At 40.5% G+C, this 20,942-nt stretch overlaps 1 protein-coding gene across 3 annotated transcripts in view; it reads right to left on the reverse strand.

Annotated features, from left to right (window-relative positions):
• The window catches only part of GPCPD1 (glycerophosphocholine phosphodiesterase 1), a 60,473-nt gene extending 53,238 nt beyond the window's left edge, over positions 1-7,235 (reverse strand). The window contains exons 1-2 of one of the 3 annotated variants that reach the window (XM_082359055.1): positions 7,058-7,235; positions 1,449-1,525 (exon numbers count right to left, since the gene is read on the reverse strand). In XM_082359055.1, coding sequence (XP_082215181.1) covers positions 1,449-1,497 — 49 coding nt within the window. In that variant the 5' untranslated portion in view covers positions 1,498-1,525; positions 7,058-7,235. Of the gene's footprint in view, positions 1-1,448; positions 1,526-6,869; positions 6,894-7,057 lie in introns of those variants that run through there. The other 2 variants (XM_082359056.1, XM_082359057.1) reach the window with 2 other exon arrangements.
• Between the last annotated feature and the right edge of the window lie 13,707 nt (positions 7,236-20,942).

Below are 20,942 nucleotides of genomic sequence, written 5' to 3' on the forward strand. Positions count from 1 at the left end.
TGTCAAGCTGACCCTTCTGTGGCTAATTCTGTGGTCACCACATTTGCCTGATGTGGCCAGCTCCTTCTAGCTTAAACTGCCTATGCACAAAAGTATGATATAGGTCTGCAGTCTTCTCTCCACAGAAGAGGTTACACACAGGACAAGAGGTGAGTACTAGACCCAAGGGAGCAACCCCATCAACTGACTAGCAATCTTCAATCTGCAGAATCTTGCCCAGAGGTGGAGCTGTACAAAATCATCTTGGCTAAGAATCTGAACTTGGACAAACACACACCGTCAGGTGCTGTGATGGATGCTGTATCAAAGATGCTTGACATACAGAATGAATCATTCATTCATTGTTCGAACACATACTTACCCCTGCTCTGAGCCAGACACTGTGCTAGGTACAGGAATTCAGCACGAATAAGATAAAGTCACATTTTTTTTCATAGAGCTTACAATCTGTCCACAAGAAAAATTACTCAAATAACTCCATAAAACTCATAAGAGGTACTACAAAAAAGAACCTTGAATTTCACAGGGACCTTAACCTAGTTGAATACAGGAAGTTGGGATAAGGAGAGTTAGGGGGGTGGTGGGTGGGGGCACAGATCTAAACAAAGGAAACAATTTGAGAAACCCCTAAAGGAGGAAAGGAATGCAAAAGATTTGAGCAACTGGCCAGCATAGCCAGAGTGTGTTAAACAAGGAATTTTTTAACCCAGGTGTGATACTGTTTGTTTTTTGTTTTTTTTGTTTTTTGGGCCACACTGTGCGGCATGTGGGATCTTCGCTCCCCAACCAGGGATCGAACCCGTGTCCCCTGCAGCAGAAGGGAGGAGTCTTAACCACTGGACCACCAGGGAAGTAGCAAGGTGTGATACTGTTTTGACATGCTACCTTACACTAAAATTATTTCACACTGCTTCAGTAGACAGCAGAAAATACAATAAAGCTTAAAAAAAAAGATGTACAAGTAAGGAACAAATTTACCTTCGCCAAATATTTCACCAACTTCTCAACACTAGAAAAACTTCCTTCATTTTCATGACTTAAAAATCATAGCTCAGAGAATTCCCTGGCGGTCCAGTGGTTAGGACTGCATGCTCTTACTGACGAGGGCCCAGGTTCAGTCCCTAGTCGGGGAACTAAGATACCACAAGCTGCACAGTACAGCCAAAAAAAAAAAAAAAAAAAAAATCACAGTTCAATTATCTGTCCTGTGCAAAATTCACAGCTTTCCTGGAAAACATGAGACTAAGACATTTACTGTTTGGGAAGCTTTTTTTTCTTGAATTTGTTATGCTCCGAGCACATTCCTGTTATCAGGCATGTCCTAAAGATACTTTCATCTAATAATTAGGCTCACTCTAGTAACAACTCTATATTTAAGATAATCCAGATAAGAAAAACACTCATTTATTTATTTTTTTTAAATGTTTAAAAGTAAAGTTTTACAATACCTGGTAAAAGAGCTCCTCTTATTTCAAAGGTAACTTGAGAAGGTGTCATTCTGATGGATTTATTTTAGGATGTCGTGCTAGAAAGAAAAAGATGTCATTTATAGTACATGAATATCAGCTCTAGATAGCTACCACCAAGAAACAAGTTAAAAAACACAAAAACAAAAATGAATCTCAACTGTGAGCAAAAGATTTCAGAGACCTTATATAAAGAGACTGAATTATTTAGGAAGTACCTAGCAAGTTTTAGGACCTAGTGTTACAAACCTATTCTGTAAGAATGTATGGACCAGAAAAATCTGCAAAACAAGTGTGTCCAAACTTTTTTTAAGAATTCAAGATTATCTTGTCATATACCTTCTCCTCTAATAAGCGGCTGTTCTGAACTCAACCTATCTTTCCTGACCAGGCTCATGTTTACAGTGGAGGGAAACACACACACCAACAACTAGAGACAGAAAAAAACTTGGCTCTAGAGAGCATTTCTACTTTAATTAAGAAGGTTCCAATTTTAATAACAAGAAAACAACCAAAGAACTTAAGTACCACCCACTGAAACAAACTAGTTACGTTCTGAAACAAGTTTGAGAACCTGCTTCTAAGTGACCTAACCAATGGCTTAAAAAAAACAATAACAAAAACCCCTTCCCCCTCACAAGTCACTCTTTTCAAGTGTCTCTTTATTAACCACAGGCCCATCATTACTGTAGTTCTGCAGACTTGAATTTAGAGTCTCAACTCTGCAATCTATTGGGTTGGCCAAAAAGTTCGTTCGGTTTTAAGTAGCCATTTTTCTTTTTTTTTTAATATATTCATTTTTGGCTGCATTGGGTCTTCATTGCTGCACGTGAGCTTTCTCTAGTTGCTGGGAGCGGGGGCTACTCTTCACTGCGGTGTGCAGGCTTCTCACTGCGGTGGCTTCTCTTGTTGCGGAGCACGGGCTCTAGGCGTGCGGGCTTCAGTAGTTGTGGCACACAGGCTTAGTTGCTCTGCGGCATGTGGGATCTTCCTGGACCAGGGCTCGAACCCATGTCCCCCGCATTGGCAGGCGGATTCTTAACCACTGTGCCAGCAGGAAGTCTGCCATTTTTCATTTTCACCAAGAACTTTATTGAACAACATATTCCTTAACCGAACGAACTTTTTGGCCAAGCCAACATTATCAAACCCTGTAGATTTTAATTGCTCTTACACACATGCCTTTCTTTCTAAGTTTAAACTTCATTAAAAACCCTGTCTCCTACTTATATTTTGGCTTCTCAACAATACATTTTATGTCAATTAGAATATCCCTCACATTCCTGGCTTGGAATCACTTCCATTACTTATAGAAATCTAAATCCCTAAGTCTTTGATGTCCTTTATTCCTTATCCACATTTTCTCTCCAGCTTACTTTTCATTTCTTCACTGTTTTTCCCAGCCTAACCAACCTATTCACCTTACTGTCCCTTAATTTAAGTACTTAAGAAAAGATAGGAAATTTAAAATTTTTTTAAATTTTTATTTATTTATTTTTGGCTGTGGCACGCAGGAACTTAGTTCTCCAACCAGGGATGGAACCCCATGCCCCCTACAGTGGAAGCACAGAGTCCTAACCACTGGACCACCAGGGAAGTCCCAAGATAGGAAATTTTTAAAAAATTTTAAAGTACATCAATTCTCATGCAGTTTGTAGAATTTAAATATAGAAAGAACACGTACTCCACACAAGGCCACATCATATTGTACATAACTTCTCCAACACCTCCAAAAAAACTTTTGTACCCCCAATCCATCAATGTTCCTAAAATAATTCCAATGATGTCTTTACATCATTTCCTTTAATTTACCAACTGAAATTGCTTATCTTCATTTACACATTATTTTATTCAAAAAAAAATCCTCAAGTACCTTTCCTTGCTATTCTTTCTTCCATTTTCGCTATGTTCCCCTCCCTGTGAACACATGTACAACTCTGCAATGGTCATTTAATGAACACCAAAACCCACAAGTAACCACGCTTCAAAGTCAAGGCAGATAGATCGATAGCAGCAGTTGCCACTGGAGGCAATTTTGTCCTCTAAAGGATATTTGGCAATGTCAGGAGACATTTTTGGTTGCCACAACTGTGGTTGATGCTCCTGGCATCTAGTGGGTAGAAGCCAGGAGTGCTGCTCAACACCATACAATGCACAGAACAGCTCTCCACAAATAATTGTCCAGCTCCAAATATCAAGAGGGCTGAGGATGAGGAATCTCTAATATCTAACCACAGGGGGGCTGCAATGAAGATCATAGTTTATAGCTAATGTTAGCTATAAACTATGCATCATCCCATCTACATCAATTACAAAATGTAAATACAGTATATATACTAAGCAAGACCACCAGTCAATGTGGTTTCATGTCACTTGGCTAAATAATTCCGTATCTGGCGACTCTACCATTTCAGTTAGAAAACCCAAGATTCCACACTGGAGGAAAAAACACCTGTCCTTGATACCTTAATCTACTTTCTGTGTCTAAGAGTGAACATGATCTATTTAAAGCATATACATCCAGTTGTAGCATGGCCAAAGAATGTTCCAAATCTAAAATTAGTTCTAGATTGTTACCTCACCTTTTACCTATATAACCCAAATATCTTAATAGTTCTTTTAATATGACATCTGATATGAATCTGAGTATAACCCTAAGATAATAAGACTATTTCCTTTCCTAATAAATAAAATGATTCATTGAAGCACTGCAATCTTACATTTAATTTATCTATATCAATCATATCAAGAAGAAACCTTAAAGCTAGCAAAAAAGCTTGGCTTTTTAAGTTACTGAATTAATTTTGAGACATAGCAAAAAGCCCCATCATCCAGCAAATTGCTGAATAACCAACCACCATCTCAACATATAACCTGTACTTTCACCCAGTGTTTACTGCCACAGTTACTAAGAACAATCTCATCTACATAATTAAAAGTTGGTGTTCAGTTATTTGTTGATCAATTTTAAGTAACTATTTTAACCAATTTTAGGGAAATCAGATGTAATTATTCCTATGTATTAAAATCAACACCTAGTACAAAATTATCTCTAAAGTTCTACTGCGTTAAATGTGAAACATGTAAATTTAATGAAAAGGAAATCAACTGATTAAAATTGAGCTTCCCATTCTTAAGGTTGCTTGTAAAAGTGGCTATAGTAACTTGACTGGAACCAGCTGCAGTATCCAGTATTTACTACACCATAGCTACATACACAAGCACAAAATTACCCCCCCAACCTCCCCAGGTGTCAACAAAGCATCACCTCCAACTTGGATTGCCTTAAGTCATATAATCTGGTTAATTTCCATTCCCCCCATTGCCCATATTTAATACCGTACCAAATAAGAGCCTGCAGAGCTGCTCCTACAACAGTTTACTTGATCATGGACAGGGGCCAAAATTCTGGTGCAGAATTGAAGCGTACAATTTTGGCACCCTGCTACCACCAAAGTAAAATACTGTTCTGTTGTGGAATGAAAAATTTATACAACCAACACTTCCTCTTCTTCCAAACAAGCAAAGAAAATCTCAACTTGGACGGGGGAGGTCTTCTAGATATACATACAACAAGAATAAGATGAAAAATGCTAGTCATTTTTACATACATGAGCTGACTGCATATGTAATTTAACCAATTTACCTATAACCTCACATACAGACTTTCTGAGACAGGTTTTTGGTTCGGTCTGGTTTTTAAACATAACCTCCACTTTGTGCTTTTTGAAGATAAGCATTGAACAGCATTCTCATCGGGGACTTTGAGTAGCATTTTACACTACTTTAACTTTTTTAAGGACTCACGTAATTTGCAAAATGACATTGTAATTTACATTTAAAAAATATTTCAGAGTTCACACTACCTGAAATAAGTTTTACTCTATTCTTTTTGTCAAATAAACTATCCCAGCACATTCCTTTACTGGTTTGCCAGCTTGGGGAACAAAAGGGAGATTTAAGCAAACAAAGGTACAGGAACATTTACTTTAGAGCTAAACTGAAGTCACAGATATTTTCAGCTAAAATGTGTTTTTTTCCTAGCCAAAAAAATTTCACTGTTTTCCTTCAAATACTTTTTCAAAGAAAAAAGCTGTTTCCAATTCTCCTTGCTCTTTCCTAGGCTCCAACAGCCTAACTGACTAACTGACTATATGAAATGCCTGTATTTTCCTGAGTTAATTCCTGCTCATCCTGTTGGAGGATCATTATGACCCCACTATTCAGACCCCAGTATATTTTGAGCCAGTATTTTAATCAAATGTACACAGACATGAATGGATTTTTATTAAGAAAGCAGTTCTGGAGATTTCATTAAGCCGGTTAATTCTTTAATCACCTTCTAAACAATGCCATAAAACTATTCCAAATTTTTTCCATTTCATCTTGATATTATTTTCATATGCATTTCATTTATTTTTCCTGGTTAAGTTATACACAAAGATTTGATTCATCAACTTACTTTTTGTACATATCAAATTTTACTCACTCTGCCACTGAGATTTCCTTTGTGGTCATTATTGGAGTCCAACTTTCCTAATCTTATTTTGTCTAGAATATTGGTTCTCCCTAGTGAAGTTGAGAACCACTGAACCACCGTGTAGTTTTACCTGTTTGTTTTATCTTGTGTTATTTGTACCCAGAATGTTAGGAGTTGGAAAAAGGACTAATAGTTTGTATTTATTTCTTAGCTAAGTCACAACTGTCAGAAACGTAGCAAGATACATAAGGGGTGGGGGGGGAGTAGTGGATAGGAACTGGGCAGAAATAGGAAGGGCTAAAGAAGAATATGAAGAAAACATCAAGTCCAAACATCCTGCTTCGTTCTATCAGTTCCTCTATGTGTTACAGACCAGGCAGCTGCCTCAATGGTGAAAGATTTCTCTACAATTCGTGGCTGAATTCACGCCTAATTTCCTTTATAACCGGGCAGTGGGATAAGAGGGGGCCGATGAAGCACCTAACTGATGAAGGCTTTCTCCCAGAAGTCATCAAGGCAATTTGAAGAGCTTTGGAAAAAGCAGAGCTTTATAAGAAGGGGAAACTGTCTTAAAATTGTATCAAGGGCACTGATGACTGTTCCTGGAACCTTTTCCTAAGAGACTTAGGCGCTTTGGTTTCTTGGAATAACTGAATTATACAAGCACACCCTAGACTACTTGGTTAGGCAATTTCAGAAAATAAGCAGTTGTCAAAACACTATGAATTACTTATGGATAAAGCCAGAGACTGGTGGTGAGTAAGACTCGTTTCTTTGAATACTCATGGTGGTCCTACGGTTTATGCATTCTCGTATATCGAAAACGCTGCAAAATTTTTGGAGGGGAACGAAGCACCAGCAGCCCAGCGGAATCGCGGCAGCAAAGGATAAATACAATAAACATGTGTCACCCACCGACTTACCGGGGCGAACGTCCAGGCCGCTGTTTCCCCGACGGGCAGATCCCGCCCGGGCTGGGGGACCCTGCCCATGCCTCGCCTCCCGCCCCGCCCGCGTCCCCCAGCCGGGTCGCCCTGACAACTCGGCCGCCACGTGAGCGGCCGCCACAGCCGCCGCACCGCGCGCCCGGCCCCCCGGCCTCCCGCCTCACCTGCCGGGTCCGCGGTCCGCGCCGCCACCGACGCCGCACCCGAGAGCCAGTGCCGCGAGCCGAGGTGCCGGGCGCCCGCCGTCCGCGCCTCGCCAGCGCTCCCCCAGGCGGCCAACCGCGGCGCCGAGCGGCAGGAAGCGGCTCCGCTCAAACCGGTTTCAGCTGCTCCAGACCAAACCGCCAGGCCACTCCGCGGGGCGGGGCCGGAGAAGTGGCGGGGCGGGGCCTGACGTCACGCCCGGCGCCGTCGGGCCAATGGGCGGCCGCGTGCGGGGGGCGGGCCCGCGCGTTCCTGGAAAGGGCCTGCGTCCGTGGCCGAGGGTGGTGGGGCCTCTCTGCGGTACCCGGCGCTGGGTTTTTCTGCTGGCCGGGAGCCGCCGCAGAGACCTGGCCTGGGTTCATACACGCCTACCTTGGTCCCCTAAGTCGTCTTAGGACAACCTAGGATGGAAGGTGGAGCTGCGATCCTGAACTGCGTTTTTTTCCCATTGGAAAACGAGGGAAATTAACAGGCCTGACGTTCTATGGAAACTTTCTTTCGTTACAAAATAACAAGCACACTTGGATCAAATCTTTAGCGTTAAGGAGAATTAGGTGACCTAAGATGGTTGAGAGTTTATACCTCTGCTAAGCAAAGCATGGTGTTCCGACCGGCAGTATCACCTGAAGGCTATCAGAATTGCTCTCTCGGGACCCTCTCAGACCTGTCTGGTGGAATTGCGTTTAACAACATCCCCAGGTTATTTGTACGTAAAGTTTGAGGGAAGCTTTCTGGAAGCTAGAAAGAACCTCTCTGCAAAAGTTGTAGTCATTTATTTTCTGGTAAAAAAAAATTGGCCCTACCAAGAAAAAAAAAAAGGCAAGAGTTGTTCTCTCCTTTGACGGTTCCAAAAAAATTAATCAGCATTTGCTACTCACCCAAATTAAACTGTTACTTTCCAGCATCAAGGTTAACCACTGGTTCACCCGTAATAGAAAATTGTTCAGATTTCATTTAAATCGAGTGAGATACTGAAAATTTAAAAAGAGATGTTGAAGGACTCTAAGAGATAGCTCGAGCAGCAAGTTGTGGTCCTATTGAAAAGGCGTTTGAGTTAGATAAGCTCTAGCTTTTAGACAGCTTCTAGTTTTTTTTTTTTTTTTTTTAAAGAATTTCACTTTATTTATTTTTTGGCTGTGTTGGGTCTTCGTTTCTGTGCGAGGGCCCTCTCTAGTTGCGGCAAGCGGGGGCCACTCTTCATCGCGGTGCGCGGGCCTCTCACTATCGCAGCCTCTCGTTGCGGAGCACAGGCTCCAGACGCGCAAGCTCAGTAGTTGTGGCACACGGGCCTAACTGCTCCGCGGCATGCGGGATCTTCCCAGACCAGGGCTCGAACCCGTGTCCCCTGCATTGGCAGGCAGACTCTCAACTGCTGCGCCACCAGGGAAGCCCCAGCTTCTAGTTTTATAAATCGGATCGTTCATGACGGAATTTGATATTTGAGCTTGGATTAGATCCCAGAGCATGTCTGTTATCCATTCAGTTAATAAATAATTACTAAGTGCCTGCTTTGTGCGAGGCACAGAATGCAATGGTTTCTTTATGGCACTCGTTTTAATCCCAAATTTCTTAAGGAATTAAAAATTCCTCCCAATTATGTACTATAAAGTCTGCTGTTGTACATTTCATAAGAGCTTGGAGTTGATTTCATTCCTCTGCTGTTAGTCACACTTCAGTGATGAATTTCTTTCACATGAGTTTGCTTCTTTTAAATGTTTATAGTAGATCTTTATTTTCCTATAATCACCATTTAATCAAGCTATTATTTGCCTAATATTTATAGTCCAAGTTGATGATCTAATCCATGCTCCTTCCCAAAATCCTATTGAAATAGCAGAAGAATTACACATATTTGAAAGTTGCTATCAGTGGGCCAGAAACTGAGGAATATCTAGAAGATATAAAACAAGTCAGCAGCATTGGATAATTGAAAAAATGAGAACAGAGAAACCTGGACCCATGCAGGGGAAGAAGGGACTCCTGGAGCTGCCACTTTACACAGCCTTGCTTAAAAACTCTTTAATAATGCAATATATTTTAGATTATATCATGTATACCCTGTTCTGATTGAGATACTGACAATAAACAATATAAACAATAAATTCCTTCCTCCTACCTCTGCGGAATGTTATAACTATTCCGAGAAATGTTTAATGAGATTAAATTGGATCTTACCTCATTTAAAAATATTTAACATTATCTTATTTGATTAAATAATGAAACATGTTATCTCGTTTGTCTAAAATCAGCTGCATGATCTCACTTTATACCTTCATTTTTTTAAAGGTGGTAGTGGCATTGGTGGAAAAACCTCTAGACTTAGGTCCCAGACTTGAATGTAAATCTTACCCCTCACTATCTGTGATTAAATATAAGTCTTTGGAAAAATTTTTACCACTATTGATGAATTCTGAGGCTTTATTCTGGAGAAAACTCTCTTAAGCCCATTACTTTCTTACTTAAATTTTCTAGAAGGTAGAGTTAAGTTGTTGCTAGTTTGTTCCATTTTTATTTTATTGAAATTATTTTTATTGGGTTCAGTTTTTTTCATATAAATTTTACTGCTAAAAAAATGCTTTATGTTGGTATCATTTTCTTTTTTTTTAAACCAGCTATAGCTTCTACCATTGTGAGTTTACTTTTGTGGCCCTTATTTTACCAAGTCTAGTTTTGCAAGCCTATATTTTTGTCGCAAAGTATTGGTTCCTCCAACAACATTTAAAGCACATTTTACTTTGGCGATTTTAAACATCTTTGTTTTGTGCTGAGTCTTCTCCCAGAAATACTCATTATGACTTGGATAAAAGACTGATCATTTGTACTTATCTCTTGATCAACCCATGAAAATACTATGAGAATTCTCCTGAGATAGATACTTCACAATTGCTGTACTGTCAGAATCTTTTTACAGATTCAAAAGGCTATCAATTTTGTGTTCACTCATCTCACTGGTGGCCCTGTTCCTCGAAGGTAAGGTCCATGCCTTTCATTCCCTCTACATGAGTCCATGAGCAATTCCCAAGTTATAGGAGGCGCCACTTATTCATCATATAAGTGACACAATTGTTATAGTTCGTTTTTGCTGTTAATTTTTCTTTCATATGAGATCAACCCTACATGGAGGAAACCAAGGAAATTGCAGATTTCCAAATAAATTTAAGTGCTGCAAATGTGAACCTTTAAACCAATTTCAAATTGGCTGCAGCTTTTCTGGTGTATACTTTCCAAGCTCTCAACTGTACCATTAGATCAAAATGTCTGTAGCGGGAAAGATTCAAATGGGAAGCTCAAAATGCCTTCTTTGACCTGTTTTTTCATCAATGAAGTGGAAATTTAAGTACCATAGGTTATTTCAAATGAAGTTTGAGAAGGCACCCAGCACACAGCACACAGTACCTGCTGCTACCTAATGCCTGTGTCCCTCCTAGACTTTCCCTGTGCCTCTATTCTATGAAAGAACTACCAATTTCATCAAACCTAAAAAGTTGATTGTAAGACAATACTAAGAATCAAAAAGTGCTGCCCTTTAAACTATGCCAAAATACTTATACTTTATAATGTTTCATTTTACTTACTGAAAGTGTTCTTTTATACCTTTTTTTTTTTTTTTTTTTTTTTGCCTGTGGCTGCTTTCACATTGCAACAAGATAGTTGGTTACTGTCAACAAAGACCTTGGCCCACAACCACTACCTGGCTCTTTTATACCTATTTAGACATAAATTTTATTATATATTATTCTTGTGCATATATACGAGAAGGAAAATATAAGTGAAATAAATGGTTTAGGTATTTTTCAAACTTCTTCACATTTATAGTTCAACCATAAAAAATATTGTAATGCCCTTGTTTTCTAAACAATATTATCCAATAACATTAGTGACACAACATTTTTCTAAGTGCTCAGATATTATCTCTAGGACATAAACCACTGATAGCCATTGGGCAAGTTTTGATGCCATTGTTATTTTTGATCCTAAGAGAAGTTATCAACATAGGTCTACAGATAATAGCCTGGACACCTACTCCATCTACAAATGGTCTTCAGGGAAAACAACCGCATTCAAGTGTGTCTAAGGCATGACAACTATGTCAGGGCTGCTGCCTGGCCATCAGTGATTTCAGAGGTTATATTTTAAAAAGGGGACGGCAGAATGGATGAAATAAGGTAATGTCCACCCTAACTCACAGAATTGTGGCAATTAAGCTAATTGTTTAGATAGATACAGTTATTTACCCATTAGCTTTCCTTATCCATATTTTAAATGTATGTAATCAAAAAGGGAGAGCTTCAAAAAAATTTTTTTAATTTAATGGAAGAATAATCGAGAAAGATTTGTCAATTACTATATAGAGTCTCCTCCACAAAAAGGGGCAGTAGAATAACCATTTTTTCATGAATGACTGGGAAAGTCTTTCATTCAATTTTGACTAAATTAACTTTTCATCTATAAATAAGTCATCTGTGGACCAGCAGCCCCATTCAAGGATTAGTTCAAATTTTCATGTTTAGCTACTGTAGCATGCTACAGAAACATCCAGAGTAGTGAATACTGTTTGTAAATGACTAGCATATTGATAAAACTGGATATAATGAAGCAATCGCTAAAGAAAAATTGCCATGTGTAACATAATTGTAATTCTGGAAGTCCTCTGTCCTATGGACTCTTTAGGAGTTAATACCTTGTAAAACTAAGTAGCAAAAGTTATATCAGATTGAAACCACAAAACTCCTAGAAGAAAATAGGCAGTACCTCTGACATATGTCTTAGCAATATTTTTTTGATCTATCTCCTCAGGCAAGGGAAACAAAAGCAAGAATAAATAAACAGGACTACATCAAACTAAAGAGTTTTTGCACAGTGAAGGAAACTACCAACAAAACAAAAAGGCCACCTACTGACTGGGAGAAGATATTTGCAAATGATATATCTGATAAGGGGTTAATATCTGAAATACGTAAAGAAGTCATACTACTCAACATCAAAATAAAACAAACAAACAACCTGATTAAATAGCGGGAAGAGGACATGACTAGACATTTTTCCAAAGAACACATACAGATGGCCAACAGACACATGAAAAGATGTTCAACATCACTAATCATCAGGGAAATGCAAAACCACAATGAGATAGTGCATCACACCTGTCAGAATGGCTATTATCAAAAAGACAAGAGATAAGTCTTGGCTAGAATATGGAAAAAGGGAAACCATTGTGCACTATTGGTGGGAATGTAAATTGATGGAAAACAGTATGGAGGTTCCTCAAAAATTAAAAATAGAGCTACCGTATGATCCAGCAATTCCACTTCTAGGTATTTACCTGAAGAAAACAAAAAATACTAATTCAAAAAGATACATGTGGGCTTCCCTGGTGGTGCAGTGGTTGGGAATCTGCCTGCTAGTGCAGGGGACACGGGTTCAAGCCCTGGTCTGGGAGGATCCCACATGCCTCGGAGCAACTAGGCCCGTGAGCCACAACTACTGAGCCTGCACATCAGGAGACTGTGCTCCGCAACAAGAGAGGCCACGATAGTGAGAGGCCCGCGCACTGCAAAGAAGAGTGGCCCCCACTTGCCACAACTAGAGAAAGCCCTCGCACAGAAATGAAGACCCAACACAGCCAAAAATAAATAAAAAACAAAAAAACAAAAAAAACCTCCATCCCACACCACAATCTTTATTAAAACAAACAAACAAACAAACAAACAAAAAACAAAAAGATACATGCACTCCTATGTCCATAGCAGCATTATTTACAATAGCCAAGATATGGAAGCAACCTAAGCATTCTTCAAGAGAGGAACAGATAGGGGCTTCCCTGGTGACACAGTGGTTAAGAATCCGCCTGCCAATGCAGGAGACACACGTTCAAGCCCTGGCCCGGGAAGATCCCACATGCCGTGGAGCAACTAAGCCCATGTGCCACAACTAGTGAGCCTGCGCTCTAGAGCCTGTGAGCCACAACTGTGGAGCCCACATGCCACAACTACTGAAGCCCGCACACGTAGAGCCCATGCTTCACAAGAGAAGCCACTGCAATGAGAAACTTATGCACCGCAATGAAGAGTAGCCCCCACTCGCCACAACTAGAGGAAGCCCATGCACAGCAAAGAAGACCCAACACAGCCAAAAATAAAAGTAAATAAATAAAATGTTTAAAAAAGAGGAACAGATAAAGATGATGTGGTATATATACATACAACAGAATATTACTCAGCCATTTAAAAAAAGAAAAAAGAAATCTTGCCATTTGCGGCAACATGGATGGACCTGGAGGGTATTATGCTAAGTGAAATAAGTCAGACAGTGAAAGACAAATACCGTATGATTTCACTTATATGTGGAATCTAAAAAACTAAGGAAACAAAAACAAAAACAGACTCATAGATTCAGAAGGGGGGAGGGTGGGGATGAAATAGGTGAAGGGAATTAAGAAGTACAAACTTCAAGTTATGAAATAAATATGCCATGGGGATATTAATGTATAGTATAAGGAATATGGTCAATAATATTGTAATAACTTTGTATGGGGATGATGGTTACTAGATTTATCATGGTGATCATTTCATAATGTATGCAAATGTCAAGTCACTATGTATTACATCTGAATTAACACTGTAGGGGCTTCCCTGGTGGCGCAGTGGTTGAGAATCTGCCTGCCAATGCAGGGGACACGGGTTCGAGCCCTGGTCTGGGAAGATCCCACGTGCCACGGAGCAACTGGGCCCGTGAGCCACAACTGCTGAGCCTGCGCGTCTGGAGCCTGTGCTCCGCAACAAGAGAGGCCGCGACAGTGAGAGGCCCGCGCACTGCGATGAGGAGTGGCCCCCGCTCGCCGCAACTGGAGAGGGCCCTCGCACAGAAACGAAGACCCAACACAGCAAAAATAAATAAATAAATAAATAAATTAAAAAAAAAAAAAAAAAAAAATGAACTAACACTGTATTTCAATTTTTTTTTTTAAATTGTTTATTAATTTTCTGGCTGCATTGGGTCTTTGTTGCAGTGTGCGGGCTTCTCATTGCAGTGGCCTCTCCCATTGCGGAGCACGGGCTCTAGGCATGTGGGACTCAGTAGTTGTGGCACGCGGGCCTAATTCCTCCGCGGCATGTGGGATCTTCGTGGACTAGGGCTTGAACCCACTTCCCCAGCATTGGCAGGCAGACTCCTAACCACTGCGCCACCAGGGAAGTCCCTCAATTTTTTTAATACACACAAAAAAAGTTATGTCAGAAAACGCTGAACATTTTGTCTTCAGCCTGTTCAACTTATTACTATTTTTTGTCTTTCCAAATGCCTCTCAGTCTTGTGCATTTGGCACTAAAATGAATCCCCCAAAGGAGTTCCCTTTACTGCTCAAATTGTTCCACATTTGACTGGCTATCATCATTTTACCATTTTAGTGAAAATATTGATGACTCTCCACAGAATGAGCTGCTGTTTTCAGGGCATATTCTTTTTTTTTTTTTTTTAAATTAATACAACTGAGTTTATTTATTTATTTATTTATTTTTAAGAATTTCACTTTTTAATCTATCTATTTATTTATTTTTGGCTGTGTTGGGTCTTCGTTTCTGTGCGAGGGCTTTCTCTAGTTGCGGCAAGCGGGGGCCACTCTTCATCGCGGTGCGTGGGCCACTCACTATTGCGGCCTCTCTTGTTGCGGAGCACAGGCTCCAGATGCGCAGGCTCAGTAGTTGTGGCTCACGGGCCTAGTTGCTCCGCAGCATGTGGGATCTTCCCAGAGCAGGGTTCGAACCCGTGTCCCCTGCATTGGCAGGCAGATTCTCAACCGCTGCGCCACCAGGGAAGCCCCACAGGGCATATTCTTACTCCGAACAAAATAACACTAACAGCACTGCTACCACACACCAGGCTCACAAGCCCAGCTGCTCACTTCAGGCTGGCAACAGGCCAAGGAATGCTGGAACTGGAGTCAGGAAGGCAGAGGTTCTTGGCATTGGTGGTGCCTCTATTATGTGAGTGATTTAGAGGTGGTGATTCTACTCTCTGTTATGCTGTCTCGCACCATACCTTTGTTATTTTACCTATAAGATGAAAACAAGCCCGAGAACTAACACTTCATTGCTTTTATCTGTTACATTTCTGTTTTGCCCTCCTGTAATCAGGCCTTCAAGAGCAGGAATTATTGATCCCAGCATAGTGCCTGGCACATAGCAGGTATAAACATGCTTGTAGGAATAACTGAAAAGTTCAGGAAAAAATATTAAGTAGTTTGTCAATGCAGATGTCAATGTTTAATAATAAACAATGTCACGTGTACCCATTGGAGAAGTAGGGACTCACTGCTACATGTTCCATAGCATGGCCTCCCCTTGCACCCATATCACCGTGTCCAGTTACCATTAATGACATTTAGTCATATGATATATTTGACCCACAACTGTAGATATATAGTGATTTTTTAAAATTTAATTTTGAATGCGCACCCTAACCCAACACAGAGCCAACTCCCTGTTACTAACCCACTGTACTAATCAGACATGTCATATGTCCTGCCTGGCCCAGATAGGCCTGGAGTCTGGGTTCCAGGACAACAAAACAAACTACTGATTATCCTAGTCCTGCTGGGTTAAAGAGATCCTTATTTTCCTTTCATGAAAATAGGCAGATGCCATAGCTATGCTCCTTAGCATTTTCCTGCTAAAAGAACAAATGTAAATCCCAACCCACGGGGCATGGAGAGAGGGTGGAGATCATCCTCTTGGAATTCATCAACATGGCCATGCAATCAATTAATGTGATTATACATAAAAATGCTAAGACATCAAAAATAAAAAATAAATCAAAAAATAAGAAGAAAAATAAAAATAATCAAAATATTTTCCTTAAGGAAAAGAAGAAAATCCCAAGGACCTATGAAAATGATGGTAGAATTCTGAGGCCATCTTTTTTTCACCAGATTTAGTTAACTACCAGGCATTTTTTTAAAAATCTGAATAAATGACCTTTAACACAAATATTATATCTATGATTCATGGTCAGAGGACTCAGTTATGGTGTGTGGAGTCAACCAAAGTCCATCAGAAATGGAAATCATCACCCAAGTTATTTTATTACCCAGCCAACTACAGAAATGAGCATTAGTAAATACAACTAATTAGTTGGTTTTAGAGATGTTTATTTTACTGGATTTGGGGAGTGAAGTTCCCAGTTGGGAGATTATTACAGAAAGGTTCTTTAAGAAAATGGCATCATGGTCTCATAAAACTTATTAAAATCAGTGATTATTTTTTTAGATCCCAGATCCCTGTCCAGAGAATCCACTGTCAAGTCACCAATTCATGTTTCAAATCATAGAATAATTGAAATTGAGCAGGACCCTGTGGGGCACTCCCAGGTACAAATCCTTTCCATGTCCCTTTCTTTTATTTATTTATTTATTTATTTATGGCTGCATTGGGTCTTCCTTGCTGTATGCGGGCTTTCTCTAGTTGCGGCGAGCGGGGACTACTCTTTGTTGTGGTGTGTGGGCTTGTCATTGGGGTGGCTTCTCTTGTTGCAGAGCATGGGCTCTAGGCACATGGGCTTCAGTAGTTGTGGCACGTGGGCTCAGTAGTTGTGGTGCACGGGCTTAGTTGCTCAGTGGCATGTGGGATCTTCCTGGACCAGGGCTTGAACCTGTGTCCCCTGCATTGGCGGGCAGATTCTTAACCACTGCACCACCAGGGAAGTCTGGTGTCCATTTAAGGGAGGGAGTGCAGGAACAAAGGAAGGGCAATCAAGAAACAATAGTGCAGGGATGGGGCAGGGTCCTGGTTCCTCCTTAAGGAATATACATAACAATATATCTTTGAGTCCTTCTGTAGGAACTAAGGGCCCCACCCAGGTGGAGGATGGTAACTTCAGGCTGAGCACAAGATTCCTGGAACATCACCCTGTTACCTCACCACTAACCAATCATAAGAAAGTCTGCACACAGTGGAAGATAACAAAGACTCTTGACACCTTCCCCAAATGATTAACTTCCCATTTCTCCCTTTAAGAAACTTTCATGGTCAACCAGAATCTTCAGAGTTGGTTCTTGGACATGAGTCTGCCTTCTCCCCAGGTTGCTAGCCCCCTAAATAAAGCAAACTTTCCTTTCCAACCAACACTTGTCTCTTGACAAGTTGTCTCTTGCATACTGGCTTTCAAGCAGTGAACAGCCAAATATGAGTTCAGTAATATCAATGCCAAAGCAGGCACCCACTGTATAAGGCAAACAGCCAAAATTCCTTTTGTAGGAGACCAAAACTCATCTTGGAAATGTTAAGGAATTCAGAGACCTAAGAATTCTGTAATAGCCAGAAATTTCTGTCTTCAAAACAGAGAAGCCTTCCTCTTTGCTTGCTTCATATAATTCTCCACTTTTATGACTTAAATGCAAGATGAGGAGGAAGAGGGGGAGGAGAGGACAAAGAAAGGGAAAGGGTAGGAGATGTATTCTTATACTCTGCCTCTCTGGATTAGATTTCACCACCACCCCCAATTAAGCACTCCTTTTTTAGTATCCCAATGGCTCTCCACAATTAGCTGGATCCTACCTAACCCTAAAGCTTTATCTCTGATCCAAGCCACCCCCTTCCCTCCCACTTATACCAAAGGATTTAGGGTCACCTCAGCCTAGAAATTTGCCATTCTAAGTGTGGTCCTTGAACCAGCAACCATGATGTTTCCTGGGAGCATGTTAGAACTGCTGAGTCTCGAGGCCCCACCCCAGACCTGCTGAACCAGAATCTGCATTTTAACAAGATTACTAGGGGTTCACTGAACACAAAGTTTGAGAAGATCTGCTCCAGAGAAACCTTCTTCTCTGCCCATCCCCCCCCCCCCACTTGAACCACTGTAAAATTAGCTCCAAGAAGCCATCAAGTTATCTGCACCTTATCTTGGAAGCCTTTCCTTACAAGCCTTTTCTTTCCTCCTGCTTTCATCTTAGTTATTTTTTTGGGGTGTGACAAAAATTTATGTGGGTAAATTTGCATAGGCAAATGTCAACCACACCTTGATTGGTATGGCTTTTGGTTTTCAGTCTCCCCCACCCTACCCAACTAATTTGTAAACTCCTTGAATTTACTGAATCTTACCTTATTCTATTCGGAAGCCCAGTGTCTAGAACAATGCCTATCAAATGGATTTGGTAACTTCTGTTGCCTGAGTAAATAAATAATTGACTTCTAAAGCCCACTCTCTCTTGACTCTCTAGACTCAGCCACCTGAAGGGCCATCTAATCCTTAGTAGAGTTTGAAGGGATTTCAGAATCACACATCTTTAATCTCACATGACTTTTAAAATTTGGCACTAAATTATTCTTAGAGATGCAACCCCTCCTCATCCTGTTTCTAGTAGAAAGGATGCTGCCCTGAGCCAAAATGAAAGGGTCTGCCATCTTACTATGCCACCACAGGCTTACACTCTGTGTAATCCTTTGGCCTAAGGGCAAGCATGAGTCTCTTCCTGCCCAGACCCCAGAATGGCCCTCTTTGACTCTAAAGCCAAAACTCTCCTAGCAGCCAACAGAACAATCCATTCCACCACATCTAGTTCTGTGACCTTCAACCTCCTGGGTTTCCAAGAATCCTTAACAAGGAGAAACCACAGGAACTTATCAATAATAGAAGTAAGAATTTATAACACCCAGTTTTGGAAGGATGTGAGAAAATGAATAATCTGGCACATTAATGCTAAGGGTGTTCATTGATAACACTCTTGGAGAGTATTTGAATCATAGCTGTGAAAAATTTTTGTGCATAGCTACCAACCCAGAATTTATATTTCTAGAAATATATATTTACAGGCACATAAAGATATACCAAGAGTATTCATGTAACGTAGCTTGAAATTGCCACACACACACACACAAATCCACAAAAACAAACAAACAAACAAAAATTTAAAAAGTAGAAACAAAGTAAACATCTCTCAATGGGATGTTTGGCAATGGTTACATAAACATGCTCATTTATTTACATGAGAAATAAACAGCCACGAAAAGAATTTGATTATTCCTTATGTACCCACTTAAAAAGATGTCCGCAGTCTATTGTGGTTTTTTGTTTATTTATTTATTTATTTATTTATTTATTTATTTATTTATTTATTTATTTGGCTGCATTTGGGTCTTTGTTGCTGCGTGAGGGCTTTCTCTAGTTGCGGCGAGCAGGGGCTACTCTTCGTTGTGGTGCGCGGGCTTCTCATTGCGGTGGCTTCTCTTGTTGTGGAGCACAGGCTCTAGGTGTGCGGGCTTCAGTAATTGTGGCTTGCAGGCTCTAGAGCACAGGCTCAGTAGTTGTGGCACACGGCCTTAGTTGCTCTGCGGCATGTGGGATCTTCCTGGACCAGGGATCGAAACAGTGTCCCGTGCATTGGCAGGTGGATTCTTAACCACTGCACCACCAGAGGAGTCCCTCATAGTCTATTGTTAAGTTAAAAAAGCAAGTGGTAGGTTATATAGTATGAGCCCACTTTTTAATAAACGTATTTGTTGATATATGTATATATGTGTTTATAGAAATATATTTTTGGTATACTACTTTTAAAAGGCTGAGTGAATGCGCAAAAAGGTAGTGGAAATATGTGAGGTTGTTGCTTTTTTGTGTGTTTCTCAGTTTTTCAAATATTCTATGTGAATATGTGTTAATGTTTTAACCATGCCTGAGAACAATAGAAAAGACATAAACAAGCAAACTAAACTACAAGCTCATCTTCTACTGAATTACAGAAACAAATTGTGGTAACACAGATAAAACAAGAAATTTGTTTTGTTTTGTTTTTTGGCCGCACCACATGGCTTGTGGGATCTTAGTTCCCCAAACAGGGATTGAACCCATGCCCTCAGCAGTGAGAGCACAGAGTCCTAACCACTGGACCGCCAGGCAAGTCCCAAGAAATTTGTTTTGAACACAAAAAAATTGTGAAATTTTCAGAACAAAAAAAAGTATCACTTTCTGGACTTCCCTGGCAGTCCAGTGGTTAAGACTCCACACTTCCACTGCAGTGGGCATGGGTTAGATCCCTGGTTGGGAAGTTCCTCATGCTGCTGCGGTGCAGCCAAAAAAGAAATCACTTCTTGTTTCCCCTGAAATCCACTGAAAATCCTCAGTCAAATCAGGAAGAGAAGAACTGTGATTTGAAAATAGCCCACAGCCCCCCTGCACCCCCTCCGCCCCCACCCCCAGAGGAGAGGCTCCACTATCCTTTCCAACACAGTGCTCCAGGGAGCTCTTACAAATGACTTAGCTTGGAAGAAACACATTAGCTCTCCTTAACTGTGAATCTGTTTGACTCAGTCCTCTCCCCATCTTTCTTGCAGCATTCACCAGGGATATACTTTACAGCCACCATGTGCACCCATGGATGTCCCATCCATGGTTATTACATGCCCTGGACCTTGGCTTCACGTTCTTTCTTAGGACTCCAACTCCAGAGAGAACATCATATCATACTCAGATTGACAATGACATTATTGTTCTTGCTCTAATTTATTTTTAGAAGTAATTTGCACACATTCATATGCAACTTAAGCTTCCATCATGATCCAAACAGAATTGCACTTAATAATTGCTCAAATGTTACATCATTGAAAAAGTATTTTGTATGCTTGGATTGCCCTTCATAAGCCAGAACCAAAATTCTGCACCAAGATTGTTAACAGTGAGAAGTATTTTAAATTTTCTTCTTTTTTGCATATTGGTACTTTTTAACGTTCCACACTGAATATTTATTGCATTTGAAATAGAGAATGACTGCACAGCAGGCAATGTGCTAAGAATTTTACATGCATCATCTTAGAAAATCCTCCCAACCGTGTCTGAGGTACTATTATTAACCCACATTGC

This window comes from Balaenoptera borealis (assembly GCF_965194805.1).
Source record: "Balaenoptera borealis genome assembly, chromosome: 16".
Classification (NCBI taxonomy): Eukaryota; Metazoa; Chordata; class Mammalia; order Artiodactyla; family Balaenopteridae; genus Balaenoptera; species Balaenoptera borealis.